Genomic DNA, 14,473 nt, shown 5'->3' on the forward strand with positions numbered 1-14,473 from the left:
AATACATGGATTAATATGAGAAATATAATTTAACTTCTGAATTTATTTTCTAAAAATTACCGATTCGAGTCCCATAAACCTCGGAAGCATTGAAAATTTACATGATCGTTAACTTCAGGGTTTATGAGATTAGTCGAGGCACATGCAAGCTAACCTGGACATTCACGTTAATAAAAAAAATATAAGGATTCAAAAGGTTTTAAAATTAAAAGAAATAACTGATTATTTCATTGATTATTCTCGAGATTTATGTAATTACATTGACTACCGTTTAATATCTAAAATTACATAGATAATTCTCATTCTTTGATGCACTCACAGCAAAAGAAAAACTGAGATTTATTTTCAAAAATATCATACACCAATTAAAATTAAGATTATATTTGCTATGATTTTTATAAATTGATTTAAGTTTTTCCTTAACCATTGAAGAAAAAGTATGCTTAATTAAGAATAATTCTTGATTTAAATAAAGAAATTATTACAAAATCGAGTCAAAGTTTTGCTGTAATCAAAAGTTAAAATCCAAATCTTAATTTATGGATTCTAACTTATATTATACTTTTTAAAAAAACTTAATCGCAGTCGTTATTATAAAAAATACTCTTAACTTAAAATCATTTTGACTTATTTTTATTATAGATTATTCATAAAACAATAATTTTTTTAATTATAACTCAAAGTTAAAAATTATTTTACATATGCCTTGCCAAATACCATCTAAGTTTCGTTCTTCAATAATTTTAAAGCACGTTCCTCACATCGACTCGATATATCCAAGGAAATTAATTTTTCTGGTGTTAATCGCAATGCTGTAATCTATAAATAAGAAAAAAGGGAGTAAATGTTTTTAACTGTCAGGTCAAACTTTTCATATTTAAATTATTATTGAAAATATCAACTTAACCCAAACGTTGTCTAAATTGTTGAGGGGAAATTTCTTTTCAGGTGTCGACAGAAGAGGCCAAGTGGGCTTGTTGGGAATGGGCACGCACTCATACTAGTGGCCATTGTCGTTGATTACAATGTGCGGCAAGTGGTATTTTTTTTTTTTTAACTATAATAGTTAGCGTGTCTAGAATAGAAGTGTGATTTGTTTTTTTACGAACCCGTACAAAAAACAAGCTTTGTGTACACTAAATGAATTATACATTAAAAATACAATCATATCTCACCATATTTTTATCTCAAACACTATACCATTTCAAAGCGGCGGGATGCAAATCATGTTTTTAAAATTTTTTAATTTTCTTTTATTAAAAATTATTTTTTTTTATTTTTAGATCTTTTTGATATATGGGTCTTAAAATTAATTTTTAAAAAATAAAAAAAATATTATTTTAATATATTTCTAAATAAAAAACACTTTAAATCATAACTTTTACTACAATTTCAAACATGCCCTAAACTATTATAGAAAAATGACAAGTGAATGGTGACGGGTTAGTGTTTTCTAATACTTGTTATTGCAGCATAACTATATTTAAAAAAAAATATTTTTTATTATTATAAAATATTTTTTTAATATTTTGACTTGCTAATATCAAAAATAAAAATTTTAAAAATAAAAATAAAAATAAAATTATTTTAATATATTTTTAAATAAAAAAACTTAACATAGTAAAAAACACTACCTAAATTGTTGCATACTAATGGTTGGTGAAAAGGACTTTTGATTCATTCGAGAAACTGTTTCACGATTTTCCTCGTCTAGTAAAATACAAGATGTAGTTCCTGCAACCTGCCTCCTTCGAAAGAAAAGAAAATCCGTGAGCCATCTTTTGTCCCATGACTCACACTAAGCATGAAAAGTGGTTGCCATTCCCATTGGCTTTCATAAAATAAAAATAAAAAATCTCAATTTAGCCTCCAATTTACTATTTCTTCTCACTTGAATCTTAAATCTATGAATTTTATTAATTTAAGTCTATAATATTTCTTACACGGAGAGTTACGTCAATTTATCAATTTCCTTTGGTAGTTTAAGTAAGCAACAAAACAATCTCAATTTAAAGAAAACTTAAAACAAAAGAAAGAAAATGAGCCCTAACATTTTCAGTTTGATATGCATATTTACTAAAACGACAATAGTTCTCTTTAGTTTACTAATGAGCCCTAATATTCTCAATATTTACTAAAACGAAAATGGTTTGAAAATCTAAAATAAAATGGTGATGAAAATTAACAAAAGGATTTGCTTGAGAATTTTTTGAAACATTTGGAGATAAAATTAAAAAATTAATAGATTTTGAACTCAGCCAAGAATGAATTTATAGGTTCGAGATTAATTGGTTTTATTTTAAAAAAACCCCACGTACTGTATTGTGAGTGCATGGTGGAATTAGAGGGAGTTTAGGGAGGTTAAAATACTATTTGTTAAAAATTTAATTTTTTTATTTAATATTTTTAAATTATTTTAATATGCTAATATTAAAAACAAAAATAAAATTATTTTAATACATGTATAAGTCCCATTAACAGAAATATTTATTAGATTTTTTTTTTCATCAAGGAGGAATTACTGTCCTACTACTTGCGGCGAGAATGCACTACTCTTTCCTTTTTTTCAATTTTATTTTTATAATCAAAACGTCAATTTTTTTTTTGCCGGATTTGCTTTAAAGAGGGAGGCTAATCGGTAAGATCACTTGATAATTATGTTAGCTAGCAAACGTTAATTCTAAAATCTAACCCCACGTAAATTAATACCAATCAGCGATGTGTTTAAGCTATTAAGTATTTGTGTTTATATTATTGTGCTCTTTAAGTATAATTGCTATCTCTCTTTGCTATCCAACATAAATCGTTTTTTTTTCCTTCTAATTTTCTTTAGTTTTGACTCAAAGGAAGCAGGATATTCTTGCTCTCAGCTATAAGAAGACTGGTTTAGAAATCCATTATTGTTTTTAGTAAGAAATAATTTCTTATGATAGTAACAATGTCAATAAAGCCAAAATCTTCAAAGAAAGCACTTCTGAACATCAAAATAGAAAGGAACAGGTCAAGAAGCAAATTTATTGAGCTGAGCAGGCCAACAAGAAGATTATTGCCATGGAATAGTCCATTTCACATAGAAATCTAGAAGCATCTTTTTCTTTATTCCAAAACATAATTTTAATAATAATTTTTAAAGTGTTTTTCGCTTGAAAATACATTAAAAAAAATATTTTTTTAAAATATTATTTTAAAAATTAAAACAATAAAAAAACACAAAAAAAATTGAAAAAATAAATCAAATTTTTGCAAGCATAGCCAGACGGGTCTTAGTCACAAGCTGCTGCTTGTTTATAGAATTCTGTTTGCTGCTGTATAGTTTTTCATGGACAAAAAGGAACCACCTGGTACTTCAATGACTAATGTTGAACCATTTCCAATTTGGACAAAAAGGGTTCTAAAAGGTTACTTTGCCGGTCTTCTTTACACGCAATCTCCAAAAAGGGATGCAATTAAAACAGAAAAAAGAAGCAATGTCTAAGTACTTGTATCACCTTTCCTTTTCTTGGTGAAATATTTGAGCTGCCAAACCTTTCCACTTCATCTACTGTAGTTTCATGGCCCTCTCATTAAAATTACCATTAAACAATAATGTTAGGATCCCAAAGCTATGGATTCAGGAACTTTCATAGATGCAGCCTTCTGTGAGGGATACTTGTTGGTGGATATGGCATTATGTCGCCTGGCCCAAGATTATCGATGGGTGGGCGCTGCTTATGGTGACAAGTGACTGATTGGTAAGCCATTGCTAATGCTAGAGCCTGCACATGCGAAAACAGAAACAAATAATTAATTGTCAATTAAAAACAGTCAGATCTTTACAGCAGTAATTCTAATGATGCAACTTTCGATCACCAAAAAGTTGTAAATGTGCAATACAATCAAGGATCTTACAATGTGATCATGGTTAGGACGAGCATAGATACCGGTGGTGATGGTGGTTCTTCTTTGAGTACCCTCTGAAGGTGGATTGGATATGTTTCTAAAGCCAGTTGGAACAACAATTACTGGGAAACCAACAAGATTTCCCAAGCAAACTCTCTCCCAGTCAGTTGCATTACCAATGAATGCATCGACAGTGAAACTTTTTTTCACTTCCTGAATTAATTTTCGCCGAGCCCTTTGTGCCTGTGGAAAAATAATCTAAATCTGAATATATTGCATATCTCAAAATAAGTAACAGGTTAATTTTTGCCGACTTTCTCTAGATTGAACAAAGTTCTCAGAATTGCTCATAACGACTGTTATTGGCCCGTGCTGCTACTTCTAATACATTGCAGAACTTGCCAAATTCGCAAGAAAAGACTGCACGACACCCATATGATTTGTCATGCTATGGACCAACCTTTTATAGAATCACAGTAAATTCTCTAGCACCCTTTGCTCTCTACTTATTAGAAATGACCAGATTTCCAGGTTTAACATATCAAAGAGAAAAAATTAACACCTTTTAAATCATATGATGGTAGAGTAGTAGATAACAGACCTGCACATAATCAACTGCTGGAATTACGCGTGCACGACGCAATTCAGTGGGCCATTGATCTTGAGCTTCATAAAGGTCATCTTGCCTGGTGCGTTGCCACTCATCAAAATGAGCCAACATCTCTACGTCCATGGTAAAATTTAAGATACCTTGAACAGAGTTGACGGTGTAGTTCAATTTAAAAGGAACCGTATTAACACCCTTTGATTTGAGAACATTAACAACCTGGCATCACCATCTCAAAGAAGTTCATATTTATGATCTAAAATAACTCAGTCTCAGTCTTTACAGTCAATAAATTCAGCAGAAAGGATCTGATTTTGTAAGAATCACATGAACTGCTTATGGCAGGTGTTGCCTGTTTTTTTACTTTCCTTTTTCTTGTATGCAACCTCAGGATTCAGTTGTGTGATATATGATAAAGAAATAGGTGCACTAACCTCCATTTCAGCATCATCCGTGTACCCAACTGTAAGCCTTTTAATGTCAACAGAAAATGGATCATCAAGGGGAATATATCTTGATGAGGGATCATCAGGGTCCTTCCCTCGAATGGTGTCCAGAACAACTGTACAATCTTCAGCACTTCTGCAGAAAGGTCCCAGCTTATCCTGTAAAAGCAATGTGAGATACTAGATTCCACAGGCAGTGCGTTACTATAAAAAACAGAAATCATGTGAAACAACTGTTGTTACCAAGCTTTCTGCTATGCTCATCACACCAGTTCGACCGACCGTACCAAAAGTTGGACGCAACGCTGTCACGCCACAACGAGCTGCAGGGTATGTAATTGAGCCAGCAGTTTCTGAACCGATTGCAAATGGAACCATCCCTGTTCAAGAATGCCTCCTTTATTAAATGGAAAATGAGTATGAAAAAAATATGTCTTCTATATATCAGGAAAACTTTTTTTTTTTTTAAAAAAAAAATTGTTTTCTTGTTGCAGGAAAAATTTGCATCGGATGTTCTTTGATGTCTTCATCACTACCTCATACTATTCAAGAGATGTTGAATATGGTTATATTTAATATGGGTTTTGCAAATTGATTAAAGTTTTTTTTTTCTTTTTACTCAGAAAAACTGTAAGTATACTTGGTTATAAACTTTTGACTTAAATCAAAAGTTTGTTACAAAATCAAGTCAAAAATTTAATTTAATCAAAAGTTGGAATTTTTAACTTTTAACTTATGAATTATAACTTATACTACATTCCTTTTTCAAAAAGTTTGTTTTGAGTCATTCTAATCAAACATGTTTCTACTTGCAGTTATTTTAACTCATTTTTATCATAAGTTATCTATGAAAAACTACTTTCAAATTATTACTCAAAATCAAAAGTCATAATTCAAAAGTCATGCCAGACAAACTCTAAGTTTAACAATCACCATATGAAAAGGATAGCACATGGGTGGACATCGAAAACAGTGTGAGATCAGAAGAATACCAGCTGAGGTGCTGGCAGCGGGCCCAGCTGACGAGCCAGTTGAAAATTCCTCGATGTTCCAAGGGTTTCTTGTCCTACCCCCAAACCAGATATCATCATACGCAAGCGATCCAGAGACAAGCTTAGCAACTAGAACTGCCCCTGCAGACTTCAACCTGTATCAAGCATAGCACAAATCAAATTAACTAAATGAAACATCATTTACATTCGAATTGCAAAAGAGATGTTTTCATATTTGTTTACTACCTCTTGTAAACCCAAGCTTCAATATTATGAACTTGATCTTTGAAACTTCCAGAACCCCATGTTGTCTTGTATCCAGGCACGACAATAATATCTTTTAACCCATAAGGAATCCCATGGAGAGGTCCTATAAGATGGAACGGAAATTTTAACCATGGAAATAAAAAAAAACTGATTGACAAGAACAAAGAATCTAGTCAAAAGACTAGAGATGCATGAGAAAATAAGAAAAAAAGTGGACTGGCTCATCTATCATTACGAATCAAAGAGGCTAACTAAGCAACATCTATGCATATTAAACTATGATATGTGAATATTGTGCCCAAAAACCTGGACTTTTCATTTCTACGTCAATGGCATTAGCTTACTAGTGGATCCATAACATGGAAAATATCAGTACACCTGCTCTGGAGGGAGAATGACTATGCTCAGATTATAATAACAGTGAATATATAAAGTAGGTACCCAAATACACTCCTTTGGCAAGCAATTCATCAGCTTCTTTTGCTTGTTTATAAGCCAATTCATCAGTATAAGTGATCACTGATTCCAGAACAGGATTGTACCTGGTATTGTGCAAGCAATCTGCCATTACTACACACAAAAATGAGAAAAAAACCCTGAAAAATAGAATGGTGAAAGAACAACACTAGTAATCTTTCTCTTGTTTTACCTCTTTAATCTCTGTAGAAAAATTTGTACAAGCTCCAGAGATGTAATCTGCTTTGTCCTAATCAGTTCCCCTAATTCAAGTATCTGACAAAGACCAACCAAATTCACAAATGAACTACGAAAAAAAAAACCACAGCCAATAAATAAGGCAAATTCATTTATGTAGCAGCTTTCACTTACACTCATAAAGGCAATATCTTCTTCAGTTTTCGGCTTCTGAATGCCAGAGAGGGTTGGATAACTGAACCTGTTGCTTGCATTTTCCACTTGCTCATTTGTCCACTCAGGGTTAAAAATCAAACAAGATGGGTTATGCAACCCTCCATTCTCAGAAGCCACTAATTCCCTGTTAGCTGCAAAAATTGGTAAATTAAGCTCTTTTGCTTCCCTCGCAATGTCCAACACCTGAATGAGTAGAGTAATTTCATCCAAAATTTAATGGTCAACACAAGGGTTATTTTCAGTAACAAAACAAAACACACACTCTAATTAAAAGGTCTATTCTCACAATCACCTTAGTATCATCGAAGAAGTTGGCATCAAGCATTTTAAATGCCTCTCTAAGTTGTGAACCTTTATTAATCTTCTCTGAACATCTGTTGTTCTTACTGTCCTGATGAAACAACATATCTAGAATCCATTACACATAGCACCGTACATGTATATACAAAATCGACCACATTCATAGACTGTCATGCTTATGTTGATTAATGGATCTTAATTACCTGAACTTAACAATTACAGGGCTGGACCAAAACTTTATCACTAAAACTTCCCGCATTTTTTTAAATGGTCTCACCTGTTTTTACAATTGTTATAGAAAAGCAAATATCATTTCTACAAAAAAAGATAATTGGAACCAGAAGAGATCACCAAAATTTCTAATCGTTGACCAGTATTGATGACATGAACATATAATTATGTTAATTTCTTGAACTTGTGTATGCAGTGAGAGAAGGTGGGATCTTTACCATGATCATGTCGTTACTTTCTGCAAGAAAACGGTTGTGTAGTGTTAGAAATGGCGGGTTGAAGGTGGGATCTTCATGGGTCTGAGACAAGCACGCGGATCGAGCTTCAAAAAGAAAACAGAAGAGTACAAAAAAAAAGCAGAAACGTTGCAACCCAGTGGAAGGGGAAGGACAACCGTCGAGTTCCATTAGCTGCCACGTTTGTCGTTCAAAGCTAGTATCTCAGCTCACTCTTTTCGAGTTCTGGTTCTGCATAATACAGGAGCATGAGATTCTCAACGCCAGCATCGAACGTTGACAGAGCATAGATAATTGAGTTTCCGGGGACAAATGAAACGACAAGTCAATCGGTTGTTTTCAAAGTATTTTTTTTAAAAGATATATTAAAACAATATTTTTAAAATAAAAACGTTAAAAAATATAAAAAAAACATATAAAGAATTAATTTTTTTTAAAAAAATCATTTAAAAAAAAAACTTTACACCAAAAAATAAATGATGACTTTAGCCACGGATCACGGTTGCTTTTCTTGGCCGGCAAAAAAAAAAAATTGTGCTAGTAAATTTTGTTTTTCTTTTTTAAATCCTTTTCCTTCAGAATATTTGAGGAACGACTTGGTAGTGGAAGGAAGAGTAATGCATGGACCAACACTTCTCATCAATTTTCACTATTGAAATCAATTTGTCAGTCTAAATTGTCAAATCATCACTATCCTCGCTGGTCAATTCAATTTTAAAAATAGTATTGTTTAAATTTTTTTAATTATTTTATTTTAATTTGACTCAACTTAAATAAAGTTTAATAAAATTATTTCACTGAATCATCTAAAGGTTAATTAAAAAACAATTTAAAGATTCAAGATAAATTTTAAATTAACTTATAAAAAACCGAATTTAATAACTATATTTAATTTTTAACTTGGCCAAGTAACATGGTTGCTTTTATCGGCCGGCAGAAAAATTTTATACTAATAAATTTTATTTTTTAAATCCTTTTCCTTTAGAAATTTTGAGGAATGGTAGAGTGGAAGAGTGATGCGTGGACCAAATATTCTCATTAATTTTTACTATTGAAATCAACTTGACGGTCTAAATTGTCAGATTATTATATTTAATTTAATATATAAATGCATGAGAAATTTCTTTATTTTACATTTTTTTAGTACAAGCTTGAAAAATATTATTACAAATACAAGTGAATTGAGATGACATCAATTTGATGATATTGATGTTAAAAAAATAGTTTGATCAAGATGAGATACGTGACTAAAAGATAATGTAATACGAAGATTATTCTTGGGTCACTAGTGCTTGTAATAACTCCATAAATTAGCGACTGTGACTTACAAGTTTTATTTATAATATCAATGATCGATGATTATTTATAATATCAATGTATACTTTGTAACTTATATAACCATTAAGGTACATGTAATTAATATGATTGTGTTCCGCTATATACTGCCAGCCGATCTAAATTTCTTTCAATGTAAAAAAAAAATATGCTAAGCAATAACAACCACCAACACTACAAAAAAACATCTTCATATATTTTTAAAAGATCTCCGTAATCTTACATGATAAAAAAAAAGAATATAATAATCTTATAAGAAGCAAAATAAATAAATAAATAAATAAATCAAACCTTAATTTCTATAAAAAAATATTAAATGACAAAACTAAAAAAAAATATAACTAGAAATTATATAAAAAAAAAACCCGAGTCCACTCGGGTTAGCATGCCAAATTTGTAACTTAGTTATGATATCGAGAGGTAGCCAATTTAAAAACAAGTTGAATAAAGTAATGAAATTTAATTATCAAACAATCAAATATTAAAGGACAAGATTTAAAAAAAAATTATATATAAAAAATTGTGTTAACTCAAGTTAACCGCCCGACCCTACAATCTTATGCATAAAATTATAATAATTTTATAGGAAAAAAAGTGAAAAAAATATAAAAATATAAAATAAATATTAAATGATAAAATTAAAAAAAAAATATATATTTTTTTAAAATTAAAATCAACTTATACTAAACTACAAAATCCACTAAGCTAGTCATTAGCCAAGCAAATCCAAAAAGAAAGTTTTCTTATATGCATCAATGCCGATGCGCTTGGCATATCTAGCCATTTGCTTGCAATCAATTTTATATTAAAGTTATTTTAAATTATTTAAGCAGATTGAATTTATTGAATCTACTTGTTGAATTCTTGTGTTTGAATAGTGTTTTAAAAATTATAAATTCATTTAATATACGTGAATGGCCATACATTATTTATCTACTTATTTTCATCTAAAAAAAAAAGAGAGATAATTATGCTTTTAAGATTAAATTTTAACGGTCTATTTTTAAGTAAACAACATATCTTCGGTTAGATTTTGAAATTTATAAAAAACCTCTAATTTTAATTGATTATAAGATTTATTTATATTGCTTAACATTTTCCAAATATAAAAATTAAATAAATAATATTTAAATGGTTTAATTTTTATATAATTGTGAAGTTTTCAAATGATATCCATCTTGAAAAAAATTAATTTTCTAGAAGCTTTTTAAAGTATGATAGTAATTATTTTTTAATATAATTTTTACTTGAAAATATATTAAAATAATTTTTTTATTTTTTAAAAATTATTTTGATATTAGTATACTAAAATAATAAAAAAATAAAAAAATTAATTTTAAATGAAAAATTTAACCCATTTAAAAAGCTTTGCTGAATGGTTTTTTCCACCATTCACCCTTTAATTCGTTGACTTTGACTAGACAAATATTTAACCCATGGCCTTTAAATTACATTCCACATACACATGCACGTACCAGATTTTTGCAACACAAATTGCCCAAATCCCGATGCATGAATTCAAATCCATCGGGATCCAGCTACAGTTAAAGGTTCTTTGCTCTCCTCTGGACCCACCCACCTCTAGACACTAGACAGCGTCATTCTCCACTCTTAACAGCTTGAGCATTTCAGCCACTAATCAGTCGTCTACGATAATCTTAAAGGTAACAATTCTTCTTTCAATTTTCAATTATTTCAAGAGCTTTAAATTTTTTAGGTTTTTATAGAATTCGTGCTTGCTTAAATTTTAAGGTTTTTTGTTTTTTCGTGATTTCTTGTACTTAAATTTGTTGTCAATAAGGTGTTTGATAATACACGAGAGATTCATAGCGTTGCATTTGTTTGATTTTTTGCAGAATTAAGTATCCATATAATGCTTAAGGTCCCTGATCATCAGGTTGCGGGCCACCAAGCTCGTAATGGGCAGCTTGGCCCCCTCATTGATGATTCGGGGCGTTTCTACAAGCCTCTCCAGGATGATGACCGGGGCTCGAAAGAGGTGGCTTTTTACTCCTCCTTCTCGTCGAATACGAGGGTCCCAGATCATATCCGAAGACTCTTTCCTGTTTTTCATGGGACTCAGCTCTTAGAGGCGTCTGACGGGTCTGGCCTGCGGCCGCACCTTGTATTGGAGGATGTTGTTTCAAGTCGTTCGCATCCATCGGTTATGGATATCAAGATTGGTTCTAGGACTTGGTATCCTGAAGCTTCTGAGGATTATATCCAGCGGTGCTTTAAGAAAGATAGGGAAACTAGTAGTTTGTCTTTGGGTTTTAGGATTTCTGGGCTGCAGATTTATGGAAATGAAGAATCTGGATTTTGGAAGCCTGAGAGGAAACTTGTTCAGAATCTCAGTGCAGCTGATGTTAGAGTGGTTCTGAAGAAGTTTGTTTCTTCCAATTTGCCGGTTGATCCAAATTCAGACCCTGATTGTTCTTTTGCGGCAAGTGTTTATGGCGGTTCTACTGGGATTTTGGCTCAATTATTGGAGCTAAAGGCATGGTTTGAGGATCAAACCATGTACCATTTGAATTCTTGTTCAGTTCTCTTGGTGTATGAGAAGGAGAAAGTGTTAAAAGGAGAGAGGTCAGATGCTGAAGTTAAACTTATTGACTTTGCTCATGTTACAGAAGGCAAAGACATTATTGATCATAATTTCTTGGGTGGGCTTTGCTCCTTGATAAAGTTCATCTCGGAGATTCTTACCAGTCCCGATGAGTGCACAACCAAAGCTTGTTTGCGGGACTCTGAGAGGGACAAGGAGATTCTTACCAGTCCCGATGAGTGCACAACCAAAGTTTGTTTGCAAGACTCTGACAAGAACACCAATTATTCTGAAAACGGTACCATTGAAGGAATGTAGTGTATTTCCAATGTTTTAGGGTTTCGGCTTAAATTGTTTTACTTTTGAGTTTTATGAAACCGTTTCAATGAATTTGTACAACCTATTGAAGAATTTTCTTTCCTGCCATTATTAAACTCTTGGCTGGGAAAGAAAATCATTGCCTGTAATCCCCATCGAATTTTTATGCACTCACTATCCTATATTCTTACATTATTATTTCGCTAGTTTGATTCTTCTGGTCGGCCAAAGATGTTCTTATAGTTCTGGCTCCATGTGTAGGGTAGTAAATCCAATCTATTATTGCTGTACATGTTTAATGCTGTTTTAGGTGACGGGAAAGATTCTTTGCTTGGAAAGAGAGTGTGCATACAAGGAGATGACCCCTGGCGGCTAGTGGTTTGGTGAGTTTGAGAGGGAGAGCTCCATGGCCATGTTGTGAAGATAAGATAGGAAAGGAACAGAGGAGTGATAGCTAAGGTTCATGCTAAATCTTTTACGTGTTATACTGCTTAATTTTCCGGCCCAAAAGATCGACCCCTATGAAGCAACACCTGGTAATTGACAGCGCATCTTTTTGGAATAAAACTAATGAAAATTGCCCATCTAAGCTCAATTTGCTCTATCATATGCTCCTTCAAGCTACTTTCAAAATCCTAAGGTTAAATGTTACATTCCGTAGAGCCGCTTGCTTTCCTGTTATGGCAAGAAAGGTTGCAATTCAGGAAAATCAAATAAATAGGTAAATAAAGGAGTTTTTATTGTCAGTGACAGAGACATTAAAAAGCATTATCGAGTTCTTCACGCCGGGGCAAGCGAGTTGACAATGGGGGAAGTGGAAGGGGACCAATCAAGTCGCAAGGGCTGCGGTAGCAGAAGTAGCAGACGGTTGGATGTAATTAAAAGGGATTCGGCGAAGTCTATTTCCAGCATCTTTCCCGCCAATCTCAATTGGCTTGGTTTCAGTGAGTTCAAGAGATGAGGATTTCCCTCGGGTGATAGGGGAATTTCTTTTTTACAGAGGAACCATCTTGGTTTGTATATTAAGAATTCAGGGCATCCAGCTGAGTTTAGATAATCTTTAATTTTAAGCAATGCACTTCTTACAAGATAATCCATTTGAAATCCAGTAGTAAACTCCAAGCCTCAGAATAACTTGTATCTTTTGCAACCTCTAGGATTGCATATAAAACAAGGAAAAACATTCATTAACTTCACAAGAATAAAACCAAGATGAATTCCGCCCTTTTCTTCTGCATTTTCTTGTCCACTTGCATCAATATCTGCCTGGCTGATACCGATAATCTTCAGGATACTTGTCCAACGGCTACTACAGGCAAGCAAACTGTCTTCATCAATGGCTTCCCTTGCAAGAACCCAAACAGCATCGTTGCTTCAGATTTCAAGTCATCAAAACTGAGTAGTCCAGGTGACACAGACAACTTCCTCCATTCCTCGGTGACCTTCAACACTGCTGCGGATTTTCCAGGTCTAAACACTCTCGGCCTCTCAATTGCTAGGACCGACCTTGAAGTTAGTGGTTTGATGATGCCTCATTCCCACCCAAGAGCATCCGAGATGTTCTTCGTTAGCAAAGGTGTGGTGATTGCTGGTTTTATTGACACCCAAAACAAACTGTTCCAAAAAACTCTCCAGCCAGGAGAAGTTTTTGTGTTTCCTCAAGGTCTGCTCCACTTCTGTGTCAATAATGGCTTTAACTCCGCTGTTGTTTTCTCAGTACTCAATAGCCAAAACCCAGGGACGGTAAATATTGCTGATGCAATGCTCGAGTTTGATGACGATACGTTAAATAAGCTAGTAAGGAAAATAAAATCTGTTGCTGCCTTGGAGGTCAATGCACATGGCATTCAAAATGCGACCCTGACTAGGTTTTAGCATCTTTACAGTCAGTAATCAGAACATTATAAGTTCTGACATACGAGCCAAGTGTACATCTATTTCTGTGTGTTTTCTCAATAGTTAAAAACGTTCATTTGCTCAAATGGCTTCCGGTGCTGGTATGAATGTGTGTAAAACAAGAATATTAGCAACAGTCTGTGTGTTTTTCAACCTGAGTGCTAGTAATTATCTAACTAAATTCACAATGTTTGTGTCATTTAATCACAGTTTCATCAAGACTTTCCTCGAGTTATGCCATTGTCTCCCCGTCTTGTAATAGATTCTTGCATTTCCATAACGAGCAGAGGAACTGGAGAGAAAGTTGGACCAATTCTATTTTTACATGCAACTTCTCGTGACAAAACCAGGAACTTCAAAATCAAATTATGGAGAGGCTTTCCTCAATTATACTAATAAATCTTGTTTGGAAATTAAGTTGAGAAAATTAAAGTGATATATAAAAAAACAAAACCTCACATTTTTTTTCCCTTCTGATTTAAAAGATCGAGATATATTTGAGTTAGCTTTTCCATGTGTTTGATATTGTAGTGTTAAATGTTTTTTAAAGA

The 14,473-nt window shown here is 32.7% G+C and overlaps 3 protein-coding genes across 4 annotated transcripts; 2 read left to right on the forward strand and 1 right to left on the reverse strand.

Annotated features, from left to right (window-relative positions):
• Positions 1-3,313: 3,313 nt before the first annotated feature.
• On the reverse strand, positions 3,314-8,116 carry LOC7457589 (uncharacterized). Its single transcript, XM_052447284.1, has 12 exons — positions 7,811-8,116; positions 7,354-7,452; positions 7,020-7,244; positions 6,841-6,923; positions 6,633-6,733; positions 6,171-6,294; positions 5,925-6,079; positions 5,176-5,312; positions 4,921-5,091; positions 4,481-4,705; positions 3,889-4,122; positions 3,314-3,755 (listed from the first exon to the last, which is right to left on the reverse strand). Exons 1-12 carry the CDS (start codon positions 7,997-7,999, stop codon positions 3,621-3,623), a joined length of 1,878 nt encoding a protein of 625 aa, XP_052303244.1. The 5' UTR covers positions 8,000-8,116; the 3' UTR covers positions 3,314-3,620.
• A 2,536-nt stretch (positions 8,117-10,652) lies between these two features.
• On the forward strand, positions 10,653-12,232 carry LOC7457590 (inositol polyphosphate multikinase alpha). 2 transcript variants are annotated; one of them, XM_002321733.4, is made up of 2 exons: positions 10,653-10,827; positions 11,020-12,232. In XM_002321733.4, exon 2 carries the CDS (start codon positions 11,037-11,039, stop codon positions 12,024-12,026), a length of 990 nt encoding a protein of 329 aa, XP_002321769.4. In that variant the 5' UTR covers positions 10,653-10,827; positions 11,020-11,036; the 3' UTR covers positions 12,027-12,232. The 2 variants fall into 2 exon arrangements, with proteins under 2 accessions (XP_002321769.4, XP_024441717.2); XM_024585949.2 differs by lacking the exon at positions 10,653-10,827 and adding an exon at positions 10,845-10,915.
• Positions 12,233-12,597: 365 nt separating this feature from the next.
• Positions 12,598-14,161, forward strand: LOC7456668 (germin-like protein subfamily 3 member 4). Its single transcript, XM_002321734.4, has one exon. It carries the CDS (start codon positions 13,239-13,241, stop codon positions 13,899-13,901), a length of 663 nt encoding a protein of 220 aa, XP_002321770.4. The 5' UTR covers positions 12,598-13,238; the 3' UTR covers positions 13,902-14,161.
• The last annotated feature ends 312 nt before the right edge of the window (positions 14,162-14,473 follow it).

Source organism: Populus trichocarpa, chromosome 15, assembly GCF_000002775.5.
Source record: "Populus trichocarpa isolate Nisqually-1 chromosome 15, P.trichocarpa_v4.1, whole genome shotgun sequence".
NCBI lineage: Eukaryota > Viridiplantae > Streptophyta > Magnoliopsida > Malpighiales > Salicaceae > Populus > Populus trichocarpa.

What these genes read in the sequence shown, in the direction of transcription:
- LOC7457589 (XM_052447284.1), bottom strand. Translation starts at nt 7,999, where the DNA reads ATGGAACTCGACGGTTGTCCTTCCCCTTCCACTGGGTTGCAACGTTTC. An exon ending in ACTTCTTCGATGATACTAAG is followed by an intron (nt 7,245 to 7,353) that starts GTGATTGTGAGA and finishes CTACTCATTCAG; the next exon opens with GTGTTGGACATTGCGAGGGA. An exon ending in GTCCTAACCATGATCACATT is followed by an intron (nt 3,756 to 3,888) that starts GTAAGATCCTTG and finishes TCGCATGTGCAG; the next exon opens with GCTCTAGCATTAGCAATGGC.
- LOC7457590 (XM_002321733.4), top strand. Translation starts at nt 11,037, where the DNA reads ATGCTTAAGGTCCCTGATCATCAGGTTGCGGGCCACCAAGCTCGTAAT.
- LOC7456668 (XM_002321734.4), top strand. Translation starts at nt 13,239, where the DNA reads ATGAATTCCGCCCTTTTCTTCTGCATTTTCTTGTCCACTTGCATCAAT.